At 45.7% G+C, this 26,502-nt stretch overlaps 1 protein-coding gene across 7 annotated transcripts in view; it reads right to left on the bottom strand.

The window, feature by feature from the left end:
• Positions 1-26,502, bottom strand: part of LOC139750292 (uncharacterized) — a 737,008-nt gene that overhangs the window by 177,125 nt on the left and 533,381 nt on the right. For 5 of the 7 annotated variants that reach the window (XM_071664905.1, XM_071664906.1, XM_071664907.1 and 2 more), the window contains one exon: positions 4,520-4,672. The exons of the other annotated variants lie outside the window; for them this stretch is intronic. In XM_071664905.1, the coding sequence (XP_071521006.1) occupies positions 4,520-4,595 (76 nt within the window). In that variant the 5' untranslated portion in view covers positions 4,596-4,672. The remainder of the gene's footprint in view (positions 1-4,519; positions 4,673-26,502) is intronic. 7 annotated transcript variants of the gene reach the window in all.

Genomic DNA, 26,502 nt, shown 5'->3' with positions numbered 1-26,502 from the left:
TGGTGTGGTGAGGTATTTCCACGAGTATTTCTGGGTGTGCGTATGTAACTGGAAGATTCCAGTGAGGTGTGGGAAGGTTAGCAGGAAATGCCAAGGTTGCTTGAAGGGGACGGGAGACCGTGCTGGAGCCACGTACTGGCTCAACGGACGCCACGGACGACGACAGCACAACAAGGACCCGGGGGGGGGGGGGGTAAGGACAGCCACGAGAACAAGCGAGGGGTGTCCACGACCACGGCTGCCATGGAGGGAGGGGGGTGACATTACATAAGGATCTCTGGGGTGGTTTATTGCGTCTCCCTGGTCACTACCTCACCCCGCCCCGAAACAGTCCCACCCCGCCCCTGACACAGCCTCACCCCGCCCCAGACACAGCCTCACCCCGCCCTAGACACAGCCTCACCCCGCCCCAGACACAGCCTCGCCCCCGCCCCAGACACAGTCTCACCCCGCCCCAGACACAGCCACACCCCGTCTTCGGACATTACCCCCTCCCTGGACACAGCCCTATCCCACCACGGACGCTGTCCCCGACCCGTTCCGGACATTGCCCCATCCGTTCCCAGACGCTAGCCCCCATTCCCAGGACACTGTCCCATCCCGCTCCGAACACTGCCTCATCCCGCCCCGGGACATTACCCCATGCCATCCACATACTGCCCCAACCCACCCAGGACACCATACCATCTCGTCCGGCCCTACCACCTCCACTCCCCATAAGCAAGATGTCCTCCCGCACCTACACTGCAGAAACAACGACGACTCGTCCTGCGTCGTGTGACAGGCCGCAAGCATGTCTGCGGCAGTAAGCCAGCAGCCCGCATGGGTCTCCTAGTGAATAATGACCTCCGGGAGTCTGGGTCAATCAGTTAGAAGACACCGTAAACTGTGTGTACGGGAGTCAAGAGCTCCTGCGGTCTAACACGTATGCCGCCCTTCCGCACACCACGAGGGGAACTTCCTGTGTGTAAATGAGGTAAGAGCTACGATGAGTTCCAACCTGATCACCACAATACAGTTAAGCGAAGGTTCCGGGTGTTCCTTACCCACATACAAATTATATATATATATATATATATATATATATATATATATATATATATATATATATATACATATATATATATATATATATATATATATATATATATATATATATATATATATATATATATATATGTATATATATATATATATATTGCCTCTTTCATGACTCAAGCGTAATTTGTATCTGGCCGTGAGCTGCGTCCTGATTGGGGAGCAAACATATTTAACTACCTCGCTGTGATTGGCTGAACGTGGGTACGAAGACAAGGAGGGCGCGAGGCTAGCTCTAGCCTATCCATCAATATAAAAGTTTTTTTTTTCTCATAGTTGGATCTGCTGCTTCATCTTTACCGTGAAAGTTTGAGAAGGAAAAAAAAAAAGGTACAACTTTCTGATTGCTGAATTAGGTCTTAACGGAAAAGGAAAACACCAAATCCTTTCACCAGAGCCTGGGTGATGGTGTGAGGCATAACCAAACTGCGCTCGGAACCAGCGTCTTGGGAAGCCAGCTGGGGTGCAGAGGACATATAAACCCTAGAGATGACTTGACAGCATTTCTAATCTAAAAACACTTCGATTCTTCACAGCTGTCCTCTCTACACTCTGCCATCCTAGCCATCAACCTTCAGTCCCAGCAGAACATCCAGACCAACCATAAACATAGCCAGATCCCGTACTGTCGTACGCTTCTCCAACCTCCTCCCACCAACCATATAATGCATGGGGTCCATTTTCTATTGAGAATTAATTTCTTTGAAACATCTCACACTTCGTACTTAGATTCCCTCACTAATACCCCTCGAGTTCGCTTGACCATTTCTAATATGATAAATATCACCCTTGAGCGCACCCTTGAGCGGTAATCACGACTTACTGTGTACAGTTCCGTATCAAATAATAGTTTACAGATACGAACGTACTACGTAGTCGCTTACAGATACAGGAGGATTCGGATACGACCATCGTACACACAGGGACCTTGTTATTGGTGTAAATCCGATGTTGGTATTTTCTGTTCCACTGCTGCATGATGTTATGCAGGCACCACAACACACCCCCCCTCACCTTGACTCAGACATGGTCTGTCATGCACAACATACGAAAAACAAGATCCGGCCGACAATAATTCTAATCAACAATTACAAAAAAAAAAAAAATAATTACGACTAAATTCGTAAACAGATTTAACGGGATAAATACCCAAGGTGTGTCTCCAGTACAGCTGTCCCGCTGGCAACGATGGAATACACCCAGCACGTCGGCAACACTGCCTGTCTCCGGCCGGCTGGACGCTACACATTCCTACTAATGTTTACATGTACACAGCAGGCAACACCCGTCCCTACCCTCACCTAGCGGTAGGTCGAGAGTCGCCTTGCCCCACCTACACTCTGGGTTCTGATCATGTGCTCGCAAGGTAAAAACTTTATTGCATATGACTGCACACGACCACTCACATACCGACACACACACACACACACACACACACACACACACACACACCATCATCTTTACACCGTTTCTATTTTCGGAAAGCGTCAAGTTCTGGGGATTATTTCTCGAGGTTTTCCCCCGAGTGAGAGTGAGGAGGAGGAGGAAGCCTCGTCTAGCCCAGGCGGCAACACAACGCGGCGCGGCGCGCGTGCGCGGGAAATTGGAGCACAGAAACTTTTCATGGCCCGTTGTTCCGTAAAGATAAGGAGGAGGCGATGTGGGGGGAGAAATAATCGCCCCTATGTCAAATGAACATACGGACGAAACTCCTAAGATGAAAGCATACAACGATAAGAAAATAGATAAAAAAAAAAAAAACACGTAAACAGAACAAGGTTGCAGGAAATCAAGTGATAAAAATCACGTCCTCTGACTGCCATTTTGCGAGGTGCCAAGTAGTGATAGAGAGTTTCAGTGGTTCCTGGTGACTGAATCTGGGCAAGGGGGATAAAAGGCCTGATGTCGGTTCCATTTCGTTTATCAAGAAGCAAGACCATAAGGGAATGGGAGAGGCCTTTGCCAAGGGCAGTAAGGGATGAATTTCCATGGAAGAGGGAATGATAGTGGGACGGAGATGTGTATATGGGAAAGAAGCAGAGTGGGAGGGAATACATGCATGCGTCACTTCCGGCTATAGTATCAATAGGGTGATCAGGGTGGAGAGGTCACACATGTGGAGTCAAGGTCAGGTCACTGACAGGGCAACAGCGCTCAAAAACTGGACCAGTGTTTACAATGTTTATGGACATCGATGCAGTCCACCCCTACACATACCAGCACATGGACCTTACCGCAGAACACGACCATGTTGCCCAGCGGCTAGGCTGTGTGATTACCTCAGAACACGACCTTGTTGCCTAGCGGCTAGGCTGTGTGATTACCTCAGAACACGACCTTGTTGCCTAGCGGCTAGGCTTGGTGATTACCTCAGAACACGACCTTGTTGCCTAGCGGCTAGGCTTGGTGATTACCTCAGAACACGACCTTGTTGCCTAGCGGCTAGGCTTGGTGATTACCTCAGAACACGACCTTGTTGCCTAGCGGCTAGGCTTGGTGATTACCTCAGAACACGACCTTGTTGCCCAGCAGCTAGGCTCAGAACACGACCAGGGAGATTTCTTTAAGGCTAGGTGACTATACCTCAAACTACAACGACCCTGGAGCCACTAGGCTACGTCACTGCAAAACACGACTAAATAAATAAATAAATATTACAGATGTGAATTTTACATCTAACTTCTACCATTTAACTTGACTTATCTGGGTAAATATAACATGGAACGCGACCTAATTCCATAATGTATCATTCATCACAACCAGAGCAGCAACGGTATTGTATCTACAGTTGTTTATATTAGTTAATGAAAATGAAAATGAATTACCATCATAATTTTTATGATATGAATTGTCTCATGGGACATAACCTCTGAATGAAGCAGATTCGAACAGCTCAATCCATGAAGTAATACTAATTATCTTTTTACTGTGTGTGTGTGTGTGTGTGTGTGTTTTACCATTACATGTCTAAGTTATGTGCGAAATGCACATAACTTCAAACTTCGATATAATTCAATGGTACACGACTGATTTCGAAATTGTCTGAACACCAGAGATATACTATATTACATATACGATTATTTCTCTTTTGATTTCGTTCCAATTCAGGCTTATGCATGCCGAACACAACAGGTGATTGTAACGGTAACAGTTCCAAGATGGCTTCAAACTTAGAAGAAAGAGACAGGAACTCATCAGGCGACAGACATGCTACGATAATTTAGATTGCGAAATTCTATTTCGTCTCATTCCTCTCAATAATCTGTTTGGTTATCATATGATAACCTCGACATGTTGGTGACGCTGTGTTAAAGATGAGAAGCTACGCGTGTGTGTGCGATCCCGAAGTACAAGAAATCGAGAACAAGGCTAGGAGAATAACAATAACAAAAAATGCCATAGCCTCTGCTAAAATAAATACCCATTTTCTCTAGCTCCATATAGACACGGTGTGGGGGCGCCACCAGCAGGGGCTGCGCGCTCACACTCCCGCCCATGATGGTATGAGGAGGAGGTTGCACCTGCTGGGGTTATCTGCCCCTGAAGTACGGCCTCTAGCTGGACAACACGGTACCTGCAGGAGGCAAGAGAGAGAAAAAAATTAATTTACAAGCTTGAACAAGACGACTGACACTTTCATATGTGTAACGTGTAAGAGATGCTTTAAAATTAAGAGAAAAATACAGAATTATTTATTTTTCTTACGAAAACAAATACAAGCTAATAAACTCGTCTTAGAGATTACTGAAAACATGGCTGCTAACGTAGATGTAAATGCAGGAATGTGTATAAATTCTGTACACTCGAAATTCTACACGTTCCCTGTGGATTTTTTGTTGTAAAATATTAATGGTCTAGATATACACAGCCAAAGCATTTAAGCAAGAATAAAATCATGTATATATATATATATATATATATATATATATATATATATATATATATATATATATATATATATATGTGTGTGTGTGTGTGTGTGTGTGTGTGTGTGTTTTCCTATGAGTCCACGGGGAAATATAAGTCAGTTTATATACATCGGAGAAAAGAATCAAATGCCTTATTTAATTACGTTAAAAACTATGATCACTGTATTGACTGGAGTAATGCCATCTCAGTTATTAACTCTTAACTCTATTACTACGAGAAATATCATTGAATCTTCTATTATTGAATACACAAAGAATTATAATCTTAATATTGGTGATGGTCTATACAAATTAGATAACTTTACTGTTGATGAAATGTGTAAAATGATGTTTATGAACGCTCGTTGTCTGTCTTGGACAATCGCATGTTTACCAAATGGCGTCCCAGGTTCGTCTCTTCGATGTATATCAACTGACTGTTATATTTCTCTCTTGTGTCTCTTCTGATGACGTGATTATTACACGAGAGTGCACTTGGGAACTTATCGTGTTTCATTTTCCCCCGTGGACTCATAGGAATATCTTGATCACGCACACAATTGTGATCCTTTCCAATATATATCTATGTGTGCGTGTGTCTGTGTGTGTCTGTGTGTGTGTACAAAATGCTCTGGAAACAAATTGGAAGGAGTACCAGAGCGGCGCCTCCTGGGTCAAGGAAATTTGAGAAGATGGATCTGTCAAGGGAGAACTGAGGGCGAAGCAGCAGCAGGGTGAGGTAAAGCAGGACAGTGTTCAGGGTGAGGGCAAGGAGCTAGGAACGACCCAACCCTGACCAGGTGAGGAGCTGCATGGCTCAGGGAAAGCAGCTGGGAGGAGCACAGACGTGCACAGCTGGGGCTCGATCTGTCACCCACCTAGGTCGATGTATTGTACCCACTGTAAGCTCTATATTTGCCTCCACCCAAGCTCTAGCTCTGTACCCTTCATCAATGTTGTCACTACGTTTAGTCAATGTAAATTTACGCAAGCATTTCTTTAAAGATTTTTGTTCTACCCTAGTTCAGAGATTCGGCGATTCTGAGAGAAACACAGGTGCACTTGTTCACGGTACAATGACTGGGCTTCCAAAGGATGGTATAATGACTATTTCTATAAGTGCACTGCAATGAGTAGCTCTACGAACAGATGGTACAATGGATGGTCTTTCAATGGTATGATAAAATGAGTAGCCCAGCAAAAACATGGTACAATGACTGGTCCTTCAAAAACATGGTACAATGACTGGTCCTTCAAAGGCGTGGTTCTAGGAATGGTTCATCAAATGCATGGCATAGCGACTGGTTCACCTTGAACATGGTACAATGACGGTTCACCCTAAACATGGTACAATGACTGGTTCACCCTAAACATGGTACAATGACTGGTTCACCCTAAACATGGTACAATGACTGGTTCACCGTAAACATGGTATACTCTCTCAAGCAAATCTTGAGGAAATCTAACCCTTGGATATGATAATAGTATTCATTCTACATATTACCCTAATATGTATACTTGTGTTAGGTATTTCATATAGACACATATACTCAGGACACCACAGATACACATATACACAGAGAGAATACAACAAACTCTGTTCAATAGAGTAAATTTTCATTTAAGATGGAGGAAAAATATTCGTTACGACGTTATCAACGAATATTTCTCGCCACCCTATTGCAGGCTTCCCTGAGGCAGCGTTTATTTTACCGCTGACAGAGTTCTGTTTTCGATAATGAATAGCTCTTATTAACTCAGGGGAAAGATATTACTCAGCCTTCTCTTCAGAGCCTTCAACGATCGACCGCGCGCCATTGTTCCCGCGCAAACTCTCCCTCCTCACAGCCAGGAGCCTCTCCCGCGCGCCCGCAACCTACGTCTTTGTCGCTCGGAATATACACGTCGGTTTAAAAGGCCTGGAAAGGAATTCCTGTTCTCTAGTGGCATTTAAAGTCCTTATTCTTAGCCTTAATGGAAATGTTATGAAAACTTGAATTGAATGACCCCCTCCCCACACCCCATCCTCCCTCAACAGCCGGAAAAACGAAGTCCTACTTTCGTTTCGTAACCCCGTGAAAGGTTAGTAGTCGCTGGCACAACCCAACTAGTCTCTTATATATATATATATATATATATATATATATATATATATATATATATATATATATATATATATATTTATTTTGTTTTGTCGCTGTCTCCCGCGTTTGCGAGGCAGCGCAAGGAAACAGACAAAAGAAATGGCCCAACCCACCCCCATACACATGTATATACATACACGTCCACACACGCAAATATACATACCTATACATCTCAATGTACACATATATATACACACACAGACATATACATATATACACATGCACACAATTCACACTGTCTGCCTTTATTCATTCCCATCGCCACCTCGCCACACATGGAATAACATCCCCCTCCCCCCTCATGTATGCGAGGTAGCGCTAGGAAAAGACAACAAAGGCCCCATTCGTTTACACTCAGTCTCTAGCTGTCATGCAATAATGCCCGAAACCACAGCTCCCTTTCCACATCCAGGCCTCACACAACTTTCCATGGTTCACCCCAGACGCTTCACACGCCCTGATTCAATCCACCGACAGCACGTCGACCCCGGTACACCACATCGATCCAATTCATTCTATTCCTTGCCCGCCTTTCACCCTCCTGCATGTTCAGGCCCCGACCACACAAAATCTTTTTCACTCCATCTTTCTACCTCCAATTTGGTCTCCCACTTCTCCTCGTTCCCTCCACCTCCGACACATATATCCTCTTGGTCAATCTTTCCTCACTCATTCTCTCCATGTGCCCAAACCATTTCAAAACACCCTCTTCTGCTCCCTCGACCACGCTCTTCTTATTTCCACACATCTCTCTTACCCTTACATTACTTACTCGATCAAACCACCTCACACCACATATTGTCCTCAAACATCTCATTTCCAGCACATCCACCCTCCTGCGCACTACTCTATCCATAGCCCACGCCTCGTAACCATACAACATTGATGGAACCACTATTCCTTCAAACATACCCATTTTTGCTTTCCGAGATAATGTTCTCGACTTCCACACATTCTTCAAGGCTCCCAGGATTTTCGCCCCCTCCCCCACCCTATGATTCACTTCCGCTTCCATGGTTCCATCCGCTGCCAGATCCACTCCCAGATATCTAAAACACTTTACTTCCTCCAGTTTTTCTCCATTCAAACTTACCTCCCAATTGACTTGACCCTCAACCCTACAGTACCTAATAACCTTGCTCTTATTCACAATTACTCTCAACTTTCTTCTTTCACACACTTTACCAAACTCAGTCACCAGCTTCTGCAGTTTCTCAGATGAATCAGCCACCAGCGCTGCATCATCAGCGAACAACAACTGACTCACTTCCCAAGCTCTCTCATCCCCAACAGACTGCATACTTGCCCCTCTTTCCAAAACTCTTGCATTCACCTCCCTAACAACCCCATCCATAAACAAATTAAACAACCATGGAGACATCACACACCCTGCCGCAAACCTACATTCACTGAGAACCAATCACTTTCCTCTCTTCCAACACGTACACATGCCTTAGATCCTTGATAAAAACTTTTCACTGCTTCTAACAACTTGCCTCCCACACCATATAGTCTTAGTACCTTCCACAGAGCATCTCTATCAACTCTATCATATGCCTTCTCCAGATCCATATATGCTACATACAAATCCATTTGCTTTTCTAAGTATTTCTCACATACATTCATCAAAGCAAACACCTGATCCACACATCCTCTACCACTTCTGAAACCACACTGCTCTTCCCCAATCTGATGCTCTGTACATATACATATATTCCGGGAAGCCAAATGCTGGGGATTAATTGTAAAATCAAAACGTACCTTATTCTTTCTTCACCTAAACCTAAATATAACAAAAATATAATTCTTAATGCGGGTAAAAGGTAAGTGAAAGTCGTATGTGGAAAGCCTAGCCAGTATGTGCGTTTGGTCACCACAAACAAGTTTAAAGGACACAAAAAAATATCAACCTTTCCACTGTCTCTTGTCTCGGGTGTAAGTACTCGTGTTACCTAATTTGCACAGGTAAAATTCACAGATATAATCACGACGTATATAAAAATAAGTTACGAGAAAGATTGAGCTGTATCGAACGTATATTGATAATTAAATACCCTCTGGGTGTTTCCAAGTGGGCGAAGGGAGGGGAGATGGGCGTGGTTTGAGAAGAAAGAAACCATGAATGAGTAAAGACACCCAAACACATTAATACAAATTAAAAATGAGAAGTTTGAGGGTGAAAAAAAAAAGGAACGTGACATATATTCCAACCGTCACGGAAATGGCGCGACCGTGTGCACGGCTGAGTGACACCGTTACGCTACAGTGAGTCGCCGGTTCAAACTTGCAGCTAATAATCTAGATAACTGTATCTAAATACGAGGTAAAAACCGAGTGATACTGAATACATATAAGGAAATATAAAAATGGATACTATATCAGATGAACAAAAGAATAATGTAACCATATCTAAAAACAGTTGGAAATCTGGCAATTTTTTGCTCTCAGATACCAACATGCCTAATTCTACGATGCTTATTGGCGAATTATAAGGGTCTCTTGAGTGCATTCCATTTGATATGACCATAAGAGATTACATCTACATCAAAATAAATAAAGCTAATAAGAAAAATGAATAATCGCTTGGTATGCCTCTCTCTCTCTCTCTCTCTCTCTCTCTCTCTCTCTCTCTCTCTCTCTCTCTCTCTCTCTCTCTCTCTAAACACACACACACTTTCCCAGCCTCTCTCTCCTCGCCTACCACAGATGTACACAGCAATCAACAATCCGCCATAACCTAACACAAACTTATGGATGAGGCGAGCGGCCCGAGGCGGGGCAGGAGTCCGGAATTATACGAAACAGCTGTTCAGATACAGGAGTATGCAAATGACCCGCTCCTTCGTGACCAACTTTTCCCCAACCCGAGTTAAATTACGCGAGTCCACGACACTCCGTGTGACAAGAGTGGAGAGGTCTCTCTCTCTCTCTCTCTCTCTCTCTCTCTCTCTCTCTCTCTCTCTCTCTCTCTCTCTCTCGTATGGAAGTCTCTTTCAACTTAAAATGATGACGAAATAGAAAATGTAATATGCTTTATCCGATTATGCTCGCAATGGAGTTTACTTTTTAATGCTACAGTACAGCTCACGAGGGAATTATGAATATAATATCAAAAGACTTAGCCTCATTACATTCTCTGCAGCGGACACCACTCCACAATCACACTCCGAAATCCCAGATTCATCTCCTTGAATAATATATGAAAGTTCTGCCATTTTCTACGTGACTCTTGATACACCTGGCTGTCCTTACTCGCAAGGCACACAGGGTTTTGTTTGTTTGTTAACGTGGAAGAATTTCAGAACTCTGATATTCTGTTTCTTAAGACTTCTGAAGACAGTATATTGGCCTCTTCGGTACAGCTTCATCACCTATTCGAACCAGTAGTCACTCTGGCTTGTCCATTAATTTCGAGGCATCACAGATTAGGCCGAAGCTTCGTAGATCCGACGCATCATAATTCCGAGACAGAGAAAAAAAATGGGATCAAATAGCCTAGAATGAGGGAAACATGCCTTATTCTATGTTAGATTAGAATCAGTGATGAATAGGAATAGTTACGTAATATCGTGGTCATCTCTCTCTCTCTCTCTCTCTCTCTCTCTCTCTCTCTCTCTCTCTCTCTCTCTCTCTTCTGCCCTTCAAGCTAAGTCGCTCTCTTCGTTTAGCATCTTACTTCCTCGGGCATATGTAGTTTCTCATCAAGAGACTACGAGCCGTTAGAGGAAATTTCTTCGTCCTCTGAGGACAATAACATAGGCCATGGCACTCTAGGGAGCCACTAAGGAAGGACTCGAACCGCCCGAACCATGATGGCACGGGGAGTGGGCCATGACCACGCCTTCCTCACTCACAACACCTAGAACACACCAGGAACTACACTTCTGGCCTCCCTCTCACAACAGTGACCACTGACATACAAGAAATCAATAAATACAAAATACTGATAAGAAATTGCGGTATATAACATTACGCTGCGAGTTAATCTCAAAAACATGTAATCCACTCACCGCACTATCTCTCAAACATGTAATCCACTCGCCCTACTATCTCTAAAACAAGTAATCCACTCATCGTACTATCTCTCAAACATGTAATCCACTCACCGTACTATCTCAAACATGTAATCCACTCACCATACTATTTCAAACATGTAATCCACTCACCGTACTATCTCTCAAACATGTAATCCACTCACCATACTATTTCAAACATGTAATCCACTCACCCTACTATCTCTCAAACATGTAATCCCCTCAACGCACTACCTCAAACATGAGCAGAACGTCTGGGAGATTAACTCACAGCAAACACCGCCCCACGCTAGGATGACGGAAGGAGGTGGCGGAGGGCTGGGCGATGATGGGTCACGCTTGCCCTCAGGCCTGACAGACAGACATGCTACACCAACTCACTTTCACTCGCAGCCTCTACGAACGAAATGAACATCTCACGATCAGTCTCTACTCACAATTAATCATCACCTGTACGATTATCTCATCAAGTACCTAATTAAATGCCCAGTAACTGGGTCGACCATTTGCTTCCCACCGAATTCCACTGACTGGCAACTCCTGCGCATAGCCCAACAGCTACAAATGTTTCTTACTTTCAAAACATTAAAACCGGTTTCCTAATTAGGAGTTCTTGCTCTGTGAGTTCCTTTTCTTTTTTGTAAGAGATGACTCACCGTAATTCTCACAACAATACCCTCAGTGATACTAGATAACCTGGCAATAATTATTGACACGTTGTGATGAGACAATATTCAATTTTTATCGTCTGGTTCCGCAGCAAAACTACCTTACATATTTATAGTTGGCCAAAAAAAAAAGAAAATATATTTCTTGATTGTGAGGGATTTGGAAACGTATTTTTTTTTCTTTTCTGCTTGAAGGAGCAACATGACGTATCTCTCACTCACACACAGACCCAAATTGTTATAATCTCGGACGCAGAGACATCTGCGCGTGCGTTAAGAACGGTCGACTCAGATAACTAAGGAAGGCTGACCTAAACTTTGAAACAATCGTTTGATTGTTTCCCCTGAAATTCCTGTTTATCTTTCGTGAGGAAAAAAAAGAAAAAAAAAAAGGCCCCCCCTCGGACGCTGACCACGTTCATGTTATTTTATTATTTTCTTCACCTCAGCTGGCGGAGGGAGGCCACAACATTCCTCCTTCAATAAAGATGTGCTCTTCTCTTTTTTTTTCCATACTCGTTTCATTACATGTGAAAGCAATTTGCTCTAGCAGGGGCTGGACATGTTAAATAAACCCCGTGGTGGTTAGGAAGGCATGGCAACTCTAACATGAAAACTTTTATTGCTCTGTTATTACCACAGGTTCCTGTTGCCTTCTGTGGGGCTCACACTTTTTTTTCTAAACAGTATTTGTAATATTTAATGACGACTAAAATTACTGATTGATAATTGAAGAAGATCTGCTCTATCAGCAGACAACTATAAAGTACATATACGAAGTTATTCAACGTACACACATGCCATCTATATCACGTACACAAGCAACAGACGCACGAACTCCGGCATGGAGGAACAAACAGGTGGACCACAGCAACGGTGATGCCAACAACAGTAACACAAGCATTACCAACAGTAGAAACAACAGTAACAACACCAACAGGCTTCATAACAGCCACAATAACACAACTGTGACAGAAATAAGAGCCGGAACAACAGAAACGGCACAGCAACAACAGAGGGAACAACAGTTGAAAGATTTGGAACCAGTAACATCAACAACAGAAACAGTATATAGTGAGCAACAAACAGTAAGGGTAGCAGAAGAAACAGTTTGTGCAGAAGAAGCAACAGTAACACCTGCGGCAACAGTAGTGAAACCAGCAGCAGCAACACTAGAACCAACGGCAGCAACAACAGAAACAGCAGGAGCAACAGTGAGATCAGCAGCAACAACAACGGCATAAACAACAAGAACAACAAAAACATCACTCAAGGCAACGACGGTAACATAAACAGCCCCACCAACGGGAACAGTGGCGGCACAGTTAGCAACAACAGAAACAACGGTGGTATTAATAACACCAGGAACAAAAGTAACACACACAACAACAGAAGAACCAACAACAAAAATAACATAAAGATGTCACAGCAACAAAAAAAAATCAGTCTCAAGACAAACAAGAACAACAACAACAGTAACAACAGGAGGAGGAGCAGCAGGAGCAGCAGCAGCAGTAACAACAAGTGCAGAAGCCCCAGAAGAGGCTGGTCATGGAACATGACCACAACCTGACACATATCACATCATCACATTCCTCTCTCTCCTCCCCGCAGCCTTGAAGGTGATGTCCACAGAGTACTGATGAGACGTGCGCACACACACACACACACACACACACACACACACACACACACACACATACAACGTAGGCTGATGTATATGCGTAAACACAAATTGGCGTAAGGTTGTGGTACACATTCACAAGGTTAGGAGACGGGGCAAAACGAGTTTTTGTGCAGCTTTCTCCCCGTAACAGTCAAATAGTAGACAAACAACAATCATATATATATATATATATATATATATATATATATATATATATATATATATATATATATATATATATATATATATATACTGCGTTACATGATTACTGTGTGACCTTTGGCAACTCAAGGTTGGGCCGTTTTGATAACTGTTTCTTTCCTTCCACCTCGAGGCTTTGGAACTCTCTATCCTCTCATGCCCTTCCCAATAACTATGATCTGACACATATTAAAAGACGGGGTTTTCAATTCCTCCAGAATTCGTAAATACTTTTCCTTGTGTCTCTTCTTTTCCCTTTCGTTAACCTATCTGTATTCCAGTTTAGGCCCGGCCTTGATGTGGACGTCTGTACGTGACTGAAGCCTCCAACGTATATATAAATATATATATATATATATATATATATATATATATATATATATATATATATATATATATATATATAAACAAAGAAAAAAAGATGGAGCAAAGGTTGCGCACTTGCCGTACTCTGGCCATCTCGAGCCTCACCTAACCTACCCAGATGCACACTATTGCCTCTCCTATCCTGGAAAAAGCTCTTTCCGCAACAGCTTAAAGTCGCCCTTAAGAAAAGACGCAAGAAATATACGGTCTGGCTGTTGGTGGTGGAGCGGTGGTGGGGCTCTCTCCTGATTGTCCTGCACGAGCCTCACATTGTCCAGGGATTTTCCTTGTCATATTCTTCCTCCGGATCTGAGGTTTGTTTGGCTATATTCCTCCCGGCCGCCCTGTGGCCGTAATATGGCGGGGTCTGTGTGTCCGCTCCTGTTCCTGTCCCACATTTGTTTTTACTGCCATGTGTGTGTGTGTGTGTGTGTGTGTGTGTGTGTGTGTGTGTGTGTGTGTGTGTGTGTGTGTTTTGTACTTATTCTTCTCTTCTTTTTTTAAAATTCCTCATTACTTCTCTGTCTTTCTTATCAACACTGTCCACTTTCTCTCTATTCATTTCACATTGTTAGCTCTCCAGAAACATGAACTCTCTCTCTCTCTCTCTCTCTCTCTCTCTCTCTCTCTCTCTCTCTCTCTCTCTCTCTCTCTCTCTCTTTTCTCTCTCTCTCTCCCCTTAACAAGACCACACCACTAACCTCATGTGGTACACTCGCATCCTTCTTCCTTCTATCTTTCACCTCCTTTGCTCCCTCCTTCCCGCCCTTCCCAAAGCTCCTTCCTCCCTCCCTCTGGCCACCCTCCCTCCCTCCCTCATGACCATGTTAGGGGCACTTCCCTTAATCAGGGCAACACAGCACAGGTGGCTACCAACCACCCGCCACAACTATGCTAACTACAGTATGAATAACCCATGACTTTAACATTTGCAACCAACTACGACTCTTAACACCTACAATCAACCACGACTTTATTAACTATGATAGTCAACCACGACTTTATTAACTATGATAGTCAACCACGACTTTATTAACTATGATAGTCAACCACGACTTTATTAACTATGATAGTCAACCACGACTTTATTAACTATGATAGTCAACCACGACTTTATTAACTATGATAGTCAACCACGACTTTATTAACTATGATAGTCAACCACGACTTTATTAACTATGATAGTCAACCACGACTTTATTAACTATGATAGTCAACCACGACTTTATTAACTATGATACAACCAACCACGACTTTATTAACTATGATACAATCAACCACGACTTTATTAACTATGATACAATCAACCACGACTTTATTAACTATGATACAGTCAACCACGACTTTATTAACTATGATACAACCAACCACGACTTTATTAACTATGATACAACCAACCACGACTTTATTAACTATGATACAGTCAACCACGACTTTATTAACTATGATTCAAACAACCACGACTTTATTAACTATGATACAGTCAACCACGACTTTATTAACTATGATACAACCAACCACGACTTTATTATCTATGATACAGTCAACCACGACTATCAATCACAATACGAGCAACTAAGACTCTCTGTATTATAATACAACCATCCACTGTTCTGCCAATTCCAATAGAACCAATCACGACTCTAGCAATGACATCACAAATAACTAACGACGGCTCTAACAACCTACTACGATTGTACCAGGTACAACGCAGACAACCAACAACGGAGAGAAAAAAAAGGACAGCCAACCACGACATCAGTGGCTATGTATTACAGGAGACTGAACAGAGGACTTTGATCATGCAAGAGATGGTAATATCCTTGCTAGGATACACACAAGGGGCGCTCTCACTCGCCAGGGATCCACAAGGATGTCCTGGGTGAGGAGGGATAGTTTTCAAGAAGTGTAGGATACCTACTGGGAGAGCAGGTGTGTACCTGTCATTACCTGAACACGTCTACTGGCTTCGAAGACGAGCCTAGGTAATTACCTGCATGTACAGTACGAGGAGAGAGCTCCACACTCGCGGGGGTTCCATCTCTTGATCTTTCACGTCTATCATACAACTGTTGGAGCGTGTTATGTCCTCCACGTTCCCAGTTGCATCACTCAGTGTATTTCATTCATCCGCCACACCCACACTACATAAGAACTTCTTCACATATTTTCGACCAAGTTGCCTGCTTACCTTCATGTTATGGCCTCTGGTTGCGCCATCCCTACACACCTTTCCGAGAACAGTTCACTGTCGACGTCATGAGACTGGTTCAAAAATGTAAAAGTTGTGATCAGGTCACCTTGGGCCTCTAGCCTTTCCCCTGTAACTCCTCTCTTAATTCTGTTACCATCTTTGCTGCCTCTCTTTGCACCATGTCTATTAGTTCTTTGTGTTTCATTACGCGAGGTGAACCAAACTTGAGAAGCATATACTAGTTTTGGTCTTATGTAGGATGTGAACACCTTGCTAAATATTTCCCAATCCCTGTACGGTATCTGACTGCATCCAACATTAGCCAAAGGACAGCTTGTCTCCTTTCCTGTTTGTCTCTGGTGGGACTCTGGCGACAGGTTAGGGAGGATATCTAACTCTCAAGGCTCTCTTGCAGTTTATTTTCTGCTATATAATACCCACATAGAGGCCTTCTGTCACTGTGTCCCGTTCTAATCCACATTCACTCGGGGTGACTTTCATCAACCATGTTTCAAACCAATATTTGGAGTCTGTCTAGGTCCCCTTGCAAGTTGATGCATTCCCCCACGCTTTTCATAGTCCTTCCCTCATGACCCTGGCATCATCTGCAAACATAATCAGGTAGGAGTCAAATCCCTCTGGCAGTCTTTCACAGAGACCAAGAAGAGCAATGGGCCCAAAACAGAACAGTGTGGCAAACTGCTGGCAACAATTGAGACGGTTCCACTGACATACGACCGTAGTTCTCTCTAAGATAATGTTCTATCCATCGAAGGACCTTCATTGCCGAGTATAGTGTCAAATACTTTCGGTAAGTCCACGCAAAGGCAATCCACCTACCCTTCTATTTTGCCTAAAACGAGGCTTACTCTCTCACAGAAGTCTACGAGGTTCGTTACACATGACATCTTTCCCTGAAGCCGTGTTTTCTCGCACTGAGGTAGTTTTCCCCTGCAAGAAGTTAATCATTTGCTCTATGATTACCTTCTTCTGTACCTGACAGACCGAGCTCGTCTGGTCTGCTGCTTTCATCAAGACAGGTATGACGTTCGCCCTCCTCCACTCCCTTGTCACTTCATCACACTACATCTTCAACGTTTCATGCGGTATCTGCACACATCATCAACATATATGGACCATGAACCTTACAAGGGTTAAGATTCGTCTGCTAATGTATTCTCTGGATATTTCAGTGCTTTCCAAGACCATCCTGTCCATGCCATCTCAGTGGTGACTGGGTTATGTTTTCCACTGTGAAAACACTTGAACACATCATTCAGTTCCTCACACATCTTCACATCCTCTGCCACAACAACTCCTGCTTCTACATCCCTCAGCCAGATTACATGACAGTTTACACATAATGAATCTACGGAAGAGTTTAGGATCGTCTTCTGCCTTGTGCACATAATTCTGTTTTAAAGTTCCTTTGATCCTCCTTCCTTATCCTCCAATATTTGTCCCTTGCTCTGATGTCCCTCACAAATTCTGGCTGACTGGGGTTACTGCTGCATCTTCCCCACAGAACATCGCTATGATCCTCTGCTTTTTGGAAAGCTTTACTGAATCACATCTCCCTATCCACCACATGCTCCTCTCTGCCACACCTCCCTCGCTTTTAATCTTTCTGTATATTGAGTCTAAAGGTATCCATGTTTCTACTCCTGTACAGTGAACTTGACAGAACCTTCCACCATAATGTTCTCTCTCCTAACGACTGAACTCCATTACCTAACTCGTTACCACAGAAATTAAGGTCAATGTAATTTCCATGGCTGAGTATCCTTCTTGTGTCTGGTTTCATTGATACTCTTTTTACATTCTTATTTACCACATAATATATATATATATATATATATATATATATATATATATATATATATATATATATATATGCAAGCCTATCCATGTATCTAATTTATCGACCAGCACCGACGAGGAGGATGAACAGCTGGGTCAACTGTGGGCCGGCTGCCGCACCCAGGATTCAAACCTGGACGGACACGTACGTAAATTCATAGTCAGCAACGCTAACCACTGCACTACAGTCACCCGTCAACTCCCATGTTAATCATATGTACAGATATGATCTAGCAATGATGGTGGGGTGGGTCCCTCTCAATCCCTGTGTGCTCCCTGGTATGATGGTATGTGAACATCGTCCCTCACACACTACAACCTTGTCTCTCCATGACTCTTGGTCATCACGTGAAGGCAATGTCCCTCAGTCCACCTCCTTATGGTTGGAGTCCGCCATCATCCGTACTTTAATATGTCTGAGAAGTGCATGTTTGACCGCTTCATGCAATACCATCCTCAGTGTTCATTTGCTGTTCTCCATGAACATTTGTTCCGGTTAATCATAACTCTCTGGAGAATCATAACTCTTCCACACAACTATGTTTACCTTCCCTACAGTTATTCATCGAATCATACATTGTCTGAATGGCTTAGCTTCAAGGATTTCCTGTAACGTACCACAGGAGCCACACCCCCTTCCTCCTCCTCCTCCTTGCTATCATCTCCCCCTTCTAGAGAGACTCAAGTTAGATCTTATCTCTTCAGTAAGTACCATCTCCACACCAGTATCAACGTCACGTACGTATTCCTTAATTCGAGCCTACATGCCAGCTCGCTACTATGTGTATATCACTTTCAATCTGACATTACCGAACACCTAACATGCCTGGCCTCTCTGACGTCCTAGCGAGGCTCCGTCCTCTTGCATCATTTGATGTTACGTTTTCTTTTAATCTTTTTCTTTCTTTGTGTGTGTGTGTGTGTGTGTGTGTGTGTGTGTGTGTGTGTGTGTGTGAACATGTATCCACTGCATGTACACCACAATACGCGTAATCTAGCATCGCTATGAGATGTACAAATAACTGAAAAAAAATAAACTTCCAAATCTAGGGCCGAAGATAACTCATGACCTCTCTCCGCGGTGCTTAAAATAATGGCTATCGTTTAATATTAATGGCTTATGTTCGTTAATCCCAACCTTCACAGACAAGGACTAATTGCTGATCAAAAAATGCCCTCATGAATTACACGCATGAATTGCAAAACAGCTCATCAATACAGACTGCTAGTAGGCCAGGCTATGTTCCTCTCTTACGAATTTATATCATTTATAAACAATGAAGGTGCGCACGCGTGTGTGTGTGTGTGTGTGTGTGTGTGTGTGTGTGTGTGTGTGTGTGTGGAGTGGGGGAGCATGGTTAACCAGGGGCTGGGTCCTGGTGAGGATTCTGAGCTCGTACTCCTAAGGTATGCGATGTGACCTCTGGGCCAGCTGACGTCCACGAACACTCCACAAACTTTGAAGTCTGACTGACCCTCGTGTTGGCGCTCATGACCTTGATGCACGGTGGCACGACCTCTGCCCACGAGGGGACGACCCCTGATGCACGGTGGCACGACCTATGAACACGAGGGTACGACCCCTGATGCACGGTGGCATGACCTCTGCCCACGAGGGTACGACCCCTGATGCACGGTGGCACGACCTCTGCCCACGAGGGGACGACCCCTGATGCACGGTGGCACGACCTATGAACACGAGGGTACGACCCCTGATGCACGGTGCACGACCTCTGCTCACGAGGGGACGACCCCTGATGCACGGTGGCACGACCTCTGCCCACGAGGGTACGACCCCTGATGCACGGTGGCACGACCTATGAACACGCGGGTACGACCCCTGATGCACGGTGGCACGACCTTTCAGTGCGACGCTTTGGTACGACGACCTGGCCGTTGACTTGAGACTCACGGGTTAGGTCAAGAGCCAATCTATCATACCAGGTCACGGGACACGAGGGTCATACTGGCGCGCTCGAGGGTTGTACAGTCGTGCTCAGGGGTCGTCGTATCGTCTTGGCCAAGACCCAGGAGGTAAGTCAATATCATGTATCTTCTTCAGGCATCCCTGAAGACGGCTTGACTGACAACCCTGCATGACGCCGCTCACACGCTGGGTTAAGTCTTAACATCTTCACCGACCTCACTAAGAACACAGGTCATGACTCCGGCTGAGGGACACTTGAGCGGGCACTTAAAAAGGTGCTTCTTCTACGAAAGGTATGTGAAATATTGCATAAAAGACTTGAGCAATGGCTCCTGATACGGTGCACAGAAATAGGGTGGCCCTGAGGGAGTAAGGTTCAGAGGGGATTTGAAGATTCCTGGAGGCACTTATGATATACAGAAGAGTTCGGAGTTAAAAGTCTTGGGTACAGAGTTCCTGTTGAAAACATCGGAATTATGGTATCTGTCACTGGAGACCAGGAGGCCTGATGTCCCTGAGGTTCTCACGACACAGGACACATGGGACATCTGCAGGTTACACAGGTGGCAGGAAGAGGCCCCCGCCTTCTCATGACCCAACACCTTCCACGGGTAGGTTTCCAGGCGAGGCCGGGCGCCGTGTGATGACGCCCCGCTGAGTGATGTCACTCACGGTGTTGGTTTGTCTGTGTGGAGACGTTGTAAGCGTGGGGCGAGACGAGAGGAGGCACGGCGCTGATGCACGTCGTCCTTACAGATCAGCCGGCGTCAGCGTCTCGTTGCTAAGGGCACCACCGCTGGCAGGAGATCCAGCGAGTCCAACGTGGGCCGCTGACGCCAGAACACCCGTCGCACCGCGTCGGGAGTGGCCCACATGGGATGGAGACCAGAGAAAATAAGACAAGGGATTCGCGAGGAGCTGTCTTCCCTCAGACGAGGAAAAAATGATAATAAATGGCCTGAGGTACGACACTGATGGATTTAGGGAGAGAGTGAAGAGTGAAGATGAGAAGTCTGGCTTGCGAAGGATGTACGTAACGGCCTGGTTGATAATGGAGTGAGTTAGGCTGCGAATATGACTGTGAAGGTGTATGTCCGTTCTAACTGATCTTAAAATTAATATTCGTCTAAATATTCTAAGACTCAGCATTCCAACGACAATACGGGTGAAAAGGTAGGTCAAGGAATCATTGTATTTCAGGAAGTTGTGGGTCGAACACTATCACTGGAGGCAGCGAGCGGCGGCCGGGGAGGGCGGGCTAGAGACAAGCCAGTCTATGGCGTCATGAATAATGCCACTGACTTGATAAGTGAAGAGAGTTCATCCGATTATCTTCACGAGGTGAGACGGATGTCAAGGTGGGACGCTGTCCCAAGTGAGGGTGGTGGGTTGTAGGGGTGGGAGGAAGGTGTTGGGATAGGGGGATAGAGAAAAGAAATGGGGAGGGGAGAGGGGGGGGGTTCCCTGACGTTGTCTCGCCCAAGAGGGGACGCCTGAGAGGCTAATTTCATGGGGGATGGGAGGTGAGGGAACAAGTGGAGGGGACAAACAATGGCCTTATTTATATCTTGAGTGAGATGAGGAGGGGTTGAGAAGGGGGTGACGAGAGGGGGAGAAGGGGGTAAAGTGACCTTAATCCCAGGGATAACCCCCCCCCCCCCACATCCCAGGGTTCCTGACTCGAGGTGTAGGAGGCGGGGGGGGGGGGGGGGGAGGAGGGGAAGGGGGGGCGACCCAGCGGAGTCAGCATGATAACGATCCTTGTGGGGGTGGGGGGGGTGGGGGGCCCCACCACCCCTACCATATTAACGGTCCACACGGGGGGGGGGGGGACGGTAGTGGGGACCCTCTAGGCCACAACGAAGCCCTTGATTCCGAGTGTAAAACTGAGTTGGAGCTGACCTTCCCCAGCAGGAGGTCCTGGTGGAGCTGACCTTCCCCAGCAGGAGGTCCTGTTGGAGCTGACTTTCCCCAGCAGGAGGTCTTAGTGGAGCTGACCTTCCCCAGCAGGAGGCCCTGTTGGAGCTGACTTTCCCCAGCAGGAGGTCCTGGTGGAACTGACCTTCCCCAGCAGGAGGTCTTAGTGGAGCTGACTTTCCCTAGCATGAGGTCCTGGTGGAACTGACCTTCCCCAGCAGGAGGTCTTAGTGGAGCTGACTTTCCCTAGCATGAGGTCCTGGTGGAACTGACCTTCCCCAGCAGGAGGTCCTGGTGGAACTGACCTTCCCCAGCAGGAGGTCCTGGTGGAGCTGACCTTCCCCAGCAGGAGGTCCTGGTGGAGCTGACCTTCCCCAGCAGGAGGCCCTGGTGGAGATGACATTAACCAGCAGGAAATCCTGACGGAGTGAGGAGCGGGAGTCTTTGGTAGCCCATCACACAGCGTATGTGCGGGTACGTACAGCTCTGTACCACTGAGCTGTTCACGCCAGCACCACGCTGCAATATACAAAGTACAGGCACTGCTGTGCTCAACTCTGGAGTGAGTTTACATAATGGGTTTACCTGCGTCAGTTCGCGAGAAGAGCGAAAACTTCCCGTTTTCTATTTCGAGGTAAAGAACATCCCATACTTAAGCATTTCTCTCAAGCTCACGTCTTGTGTATAATTACCAGTCTTCGTTAGAGAGTATCATTCTAATTCAACATTACAGACATGTATTCTGCCCTAAAAATAACTTACAACTTCGGTAGTCCATGCATCGTATTGGGACGATGTAAAGTATGGAGGCATACGGTAGGGTAAGGCGTAGCAACACGCCAGGTCCGCGATCTGAGAGGAGATTTGCTTTGCCATCCACGATACCCCTCCCTCCACTAGGCTGACAGCATCGCTAGAGCCAGGAGCTCTGTGACACCTTCCTCAGTCTCCTCCAGGTGGAGCAGCCCCTTTGGGGTAGAGGCCCTGTGTTGACCCTATGTCCACCAGAAATAAAACTATAATAAAGTCACCCACATTATTAGTGTTCGTGTCTCTATAGTTAAATAAATAAAGCTCTCTAAAAACTCTGATTGGTCGATAAATATTGAATAAATATCAGAAGTCTTCATCACTTGTAAATCTGCCTTTAATTACGATCACTATTTTGTTATGTATGTATGACGTGTATGGTGTATGGAACTCTGGCTTAATGACCCTAATGGCTGTCCAGTGCTGTCAAGTGCAATTACATGGACCAAAAGCATTTGGCAGTCGAGGGCCATGAGCATACCAACAGCATACTTGATATACGCTCTCATCAGACATACCCCAAAGCCCCTGTCGAGTATATCACACACGCACGGTATATCCAGACCATTAAAAATGGGTGATAAAGTTGAGGTAATTAATGATGACAGGTCTCTGGCCCTTCATAATCACTGCACTGCGGTAAATCTCAAGTTTATTGTATATTAATGAAAGTAATTATGAATTATAGGATGTTAATGAGGATATAACATCGTGCTAAATTAGTTCAGACGGCGATGGGAGTTAACTTGATTTAACAAGCGGTAAATATTTTTTCTTTTTTCTTTTGAACACCAGTTGCAGGCAGAGTGGGTCGACCAGCCACACGGAGTCATGTAATACCAGGTGCTGAGTGCACCCAGCAGGTACACGAGGCGATGTACTGCGAGGTACAGCGTGTGTTAGCGAGGTACACTCAGACGACTACCCCAGGCGAAGGCAAAACACCAGCTGCGCTCCACATGGGTCTACTGAACCCCTGGAGGTCCAACACTAGCCATCTACCGAAGGGCCTTCCACCACACGGGACCACATAATGTTAAAGACACGTTACTGGTGAGTACGTGCGATGAGTAAGACTCACACTCATGAACGGGAGACACTCACTCACTCATCGGTGAAGAAAGAAAATAATTTTCACACTTCTAATGAATATGTTGACGTTGTGTGAGAGAGAGAGAGAGAGAGAGAGAGAGAGAGAGAGAGAGAGAGAGAGAGAGAGAGAGAGAGAGACCCACCCACCCCCTTCCCTACCACACACACACACACACACACACACACACACACACGGTGTTTGTCTTACCAAAGCTGACCCTGGAATTCCTGGGTGGTGGACTCACCTACGTTGCGTCACTCATTCCTTGCTCACTCACGATGGGGGGGGGGGGGGAGGGGGGGGACCTGGAGTGGGGAGGGGGACAGAGGGACGAGGAGGGGTGAGGAAAGGGCGTTTTTCTTTTTTCCTTTGTTTTTCGTACACAGAGATTTGTGCGGCAGGAGGCAAAGAATGTGTCATGTGAGAGAGAGAGAGAGAGAGAGAGAGAGAGAGAGAGAGAGAGAGAGAGAGAGAGAGAGAGAGAGAGAGAGAGAGAGAGAGAGAGAGAGAGAGAGAGAGAAGGAGAGGGAGCGGAAGGGGGAGGGGTTAGTACAGATAAGATACCGATACTCTTTGTGGTGTGACACTTATCTTTTTGTATGGGTCTGACTCCCCCTCCTCCTCGATCCACACTGAGACCCCCTAAATCCACACTGGAGTCCCCTAAATCCACACTGGGGTCCCACTAGATCCACAATGGGACACACTAGATCCACAATGGGACATCCTAGAAGCACAGTGGGACCTCCTAAACCAATACTGGAACCCCTAAACCTAAAATGGGACCCCTTAAACCCACACTGGGACCTCCTCCACCAATTCAGACATCCCAAGGACGAGGTCCTCCCCTCCTGAGAAGCCACTGAAATGAAGTTTCTCCCCGAGTGGCTGCCACGGCGTCCACCACAATAGACAACCACCACAATAGACAACCACCACAGTAGACAACCACCACAACAGACAGCCACCACAGTAGACAACCACCACAATAGACAGCCACCACAGCAGACAACCACCACAGTAGACAACCACCACAGTAGACAACCACTACAGTAGACAACCACCACAATAGACAACCACCACAGTAGACAACCACCACAGTAGACAACCACCACAATAGACAACCACCACAGTAGACAACCACCACAATAGACAACCACCACAGTAGACAACCACCACAATAGACAGCCACCACAGTACACAACCACCACAATAGACAACCACCACAGTAGACAACCACCACAATAGACAGCCACCACAGTACACAACCACCACAATAGACAACCACCACAATAGACAACCACCACAGTAGACAACCACCACAATAGACAGCCACCACAGTACACAACCACCACAGGGTCGCCCTCGTGAACGGACCTCCACCACGGATATGTCTCTGCTGTATCCCTCCCATCCCATACTCCTCTTCCTCGTAACCCCTCTCTCCCTTCCCATATCTTTCTCTTGTTCGTATTACAACCTGCCTTCTCTTCCATGTCCTGCCTTTCCATCTTATATGGTTCCTCCCCTCCTATTACCTATCCTGTCCTTCCCATATGATTCATCCCTTCCCATACCGCTCTTCTTCCTCATCATTCCTCTCCTCCCGTACCCTTCCCCCATTCTCCATTTCTTTACCACCTCTCCCATAGCATTCCTTTTCCTCTCCCATATCCTACCTACTCCTCTCCCTTTATTCACCTCAATCACATTCTCATCCACAGTTCCCCCTCTCTCTTATCCCTTCACCCCTTCCCATCCACCCCTTCATCATCGAGGCCCCATTATCAACCACCCTCCATCTGCGACCCACACTCTGCAGCACCCTGTCCCATCAACTACCCCGTCACCTGTCCCATCAATTACCCCGTCACCTGTCCCACCACCCCTTCTGTAATGGTGCACCAAACGATGGGAGAACACAGCTCTCACTACACCATACTTTCTCCTCCTCCTCCTCTCACCTCTACTCTCCTTCCCTCCCCCCTACCTACCCGTCACCTCCTGTATATCAATTAATCATTACTCGATATGCAAATGGGAGGAGACGGGGGAAGAGAAGGAGGCGGTGGTTGGACCTTTTTTTTCTTCTAAGACTGAATATTTATATTTGTGTAGTTACTCACGGTGATGGGTGTAGTGACGTGGGGAAGGGCAGGGGACGTGGGCGAGCTGGGGATGGATGGGATGAGGGAGGAGATGGGGTAGGGGAGGGAGGCCATAGGGCATGTGGGGAGGCTGGGTGTGGGAGGTAGGCAGGTGTTGTAAACAAAGAGCTGGGACGTGTAGGGAGACTCCAGCCGATACACGCACGGTCAACAGTTTGTCAAGAAGAGCCACAAACTGTCGAACCTCTCTACAAACTTTCACGCTTCGCCAAAAACTGTCGAACCTCACCACAAAATGTCGAACTTCGCCACAAACGGTCGAACCTCGTCACAAACTATCTAGCCTCGCCACATACTGCCTAGCCTAGCCACATACTGTCAAGGACCGCCACAAACTGTCAAATCTCACCACAAACTGTTAAGCCTCGCCACAAACTATCAAGCCTCGCCACAGATCGTCTAGCCTCGCCACATACCGTCAAGGAGCACCCACCACACACTGTACGTG

Source organism: Panulirus ornatus, chromosome 9 (assembly GCF_036320965.1).
Source record: "Panulirus ornatus isolate Po-2019 chromosome 9, ASM3632096v1, whole genome shotgun sequence".
NCBI lineage: Eukaryota > Metazoa > Arthropoda > Malacostraca > Decapoda > Palinuridae > Panulirus > Panulirus ornatus.
Note: the sequence above shows the minus strand (reverse complement) of the source record. Positions and strands in the feature narration are given on the sequence as shown.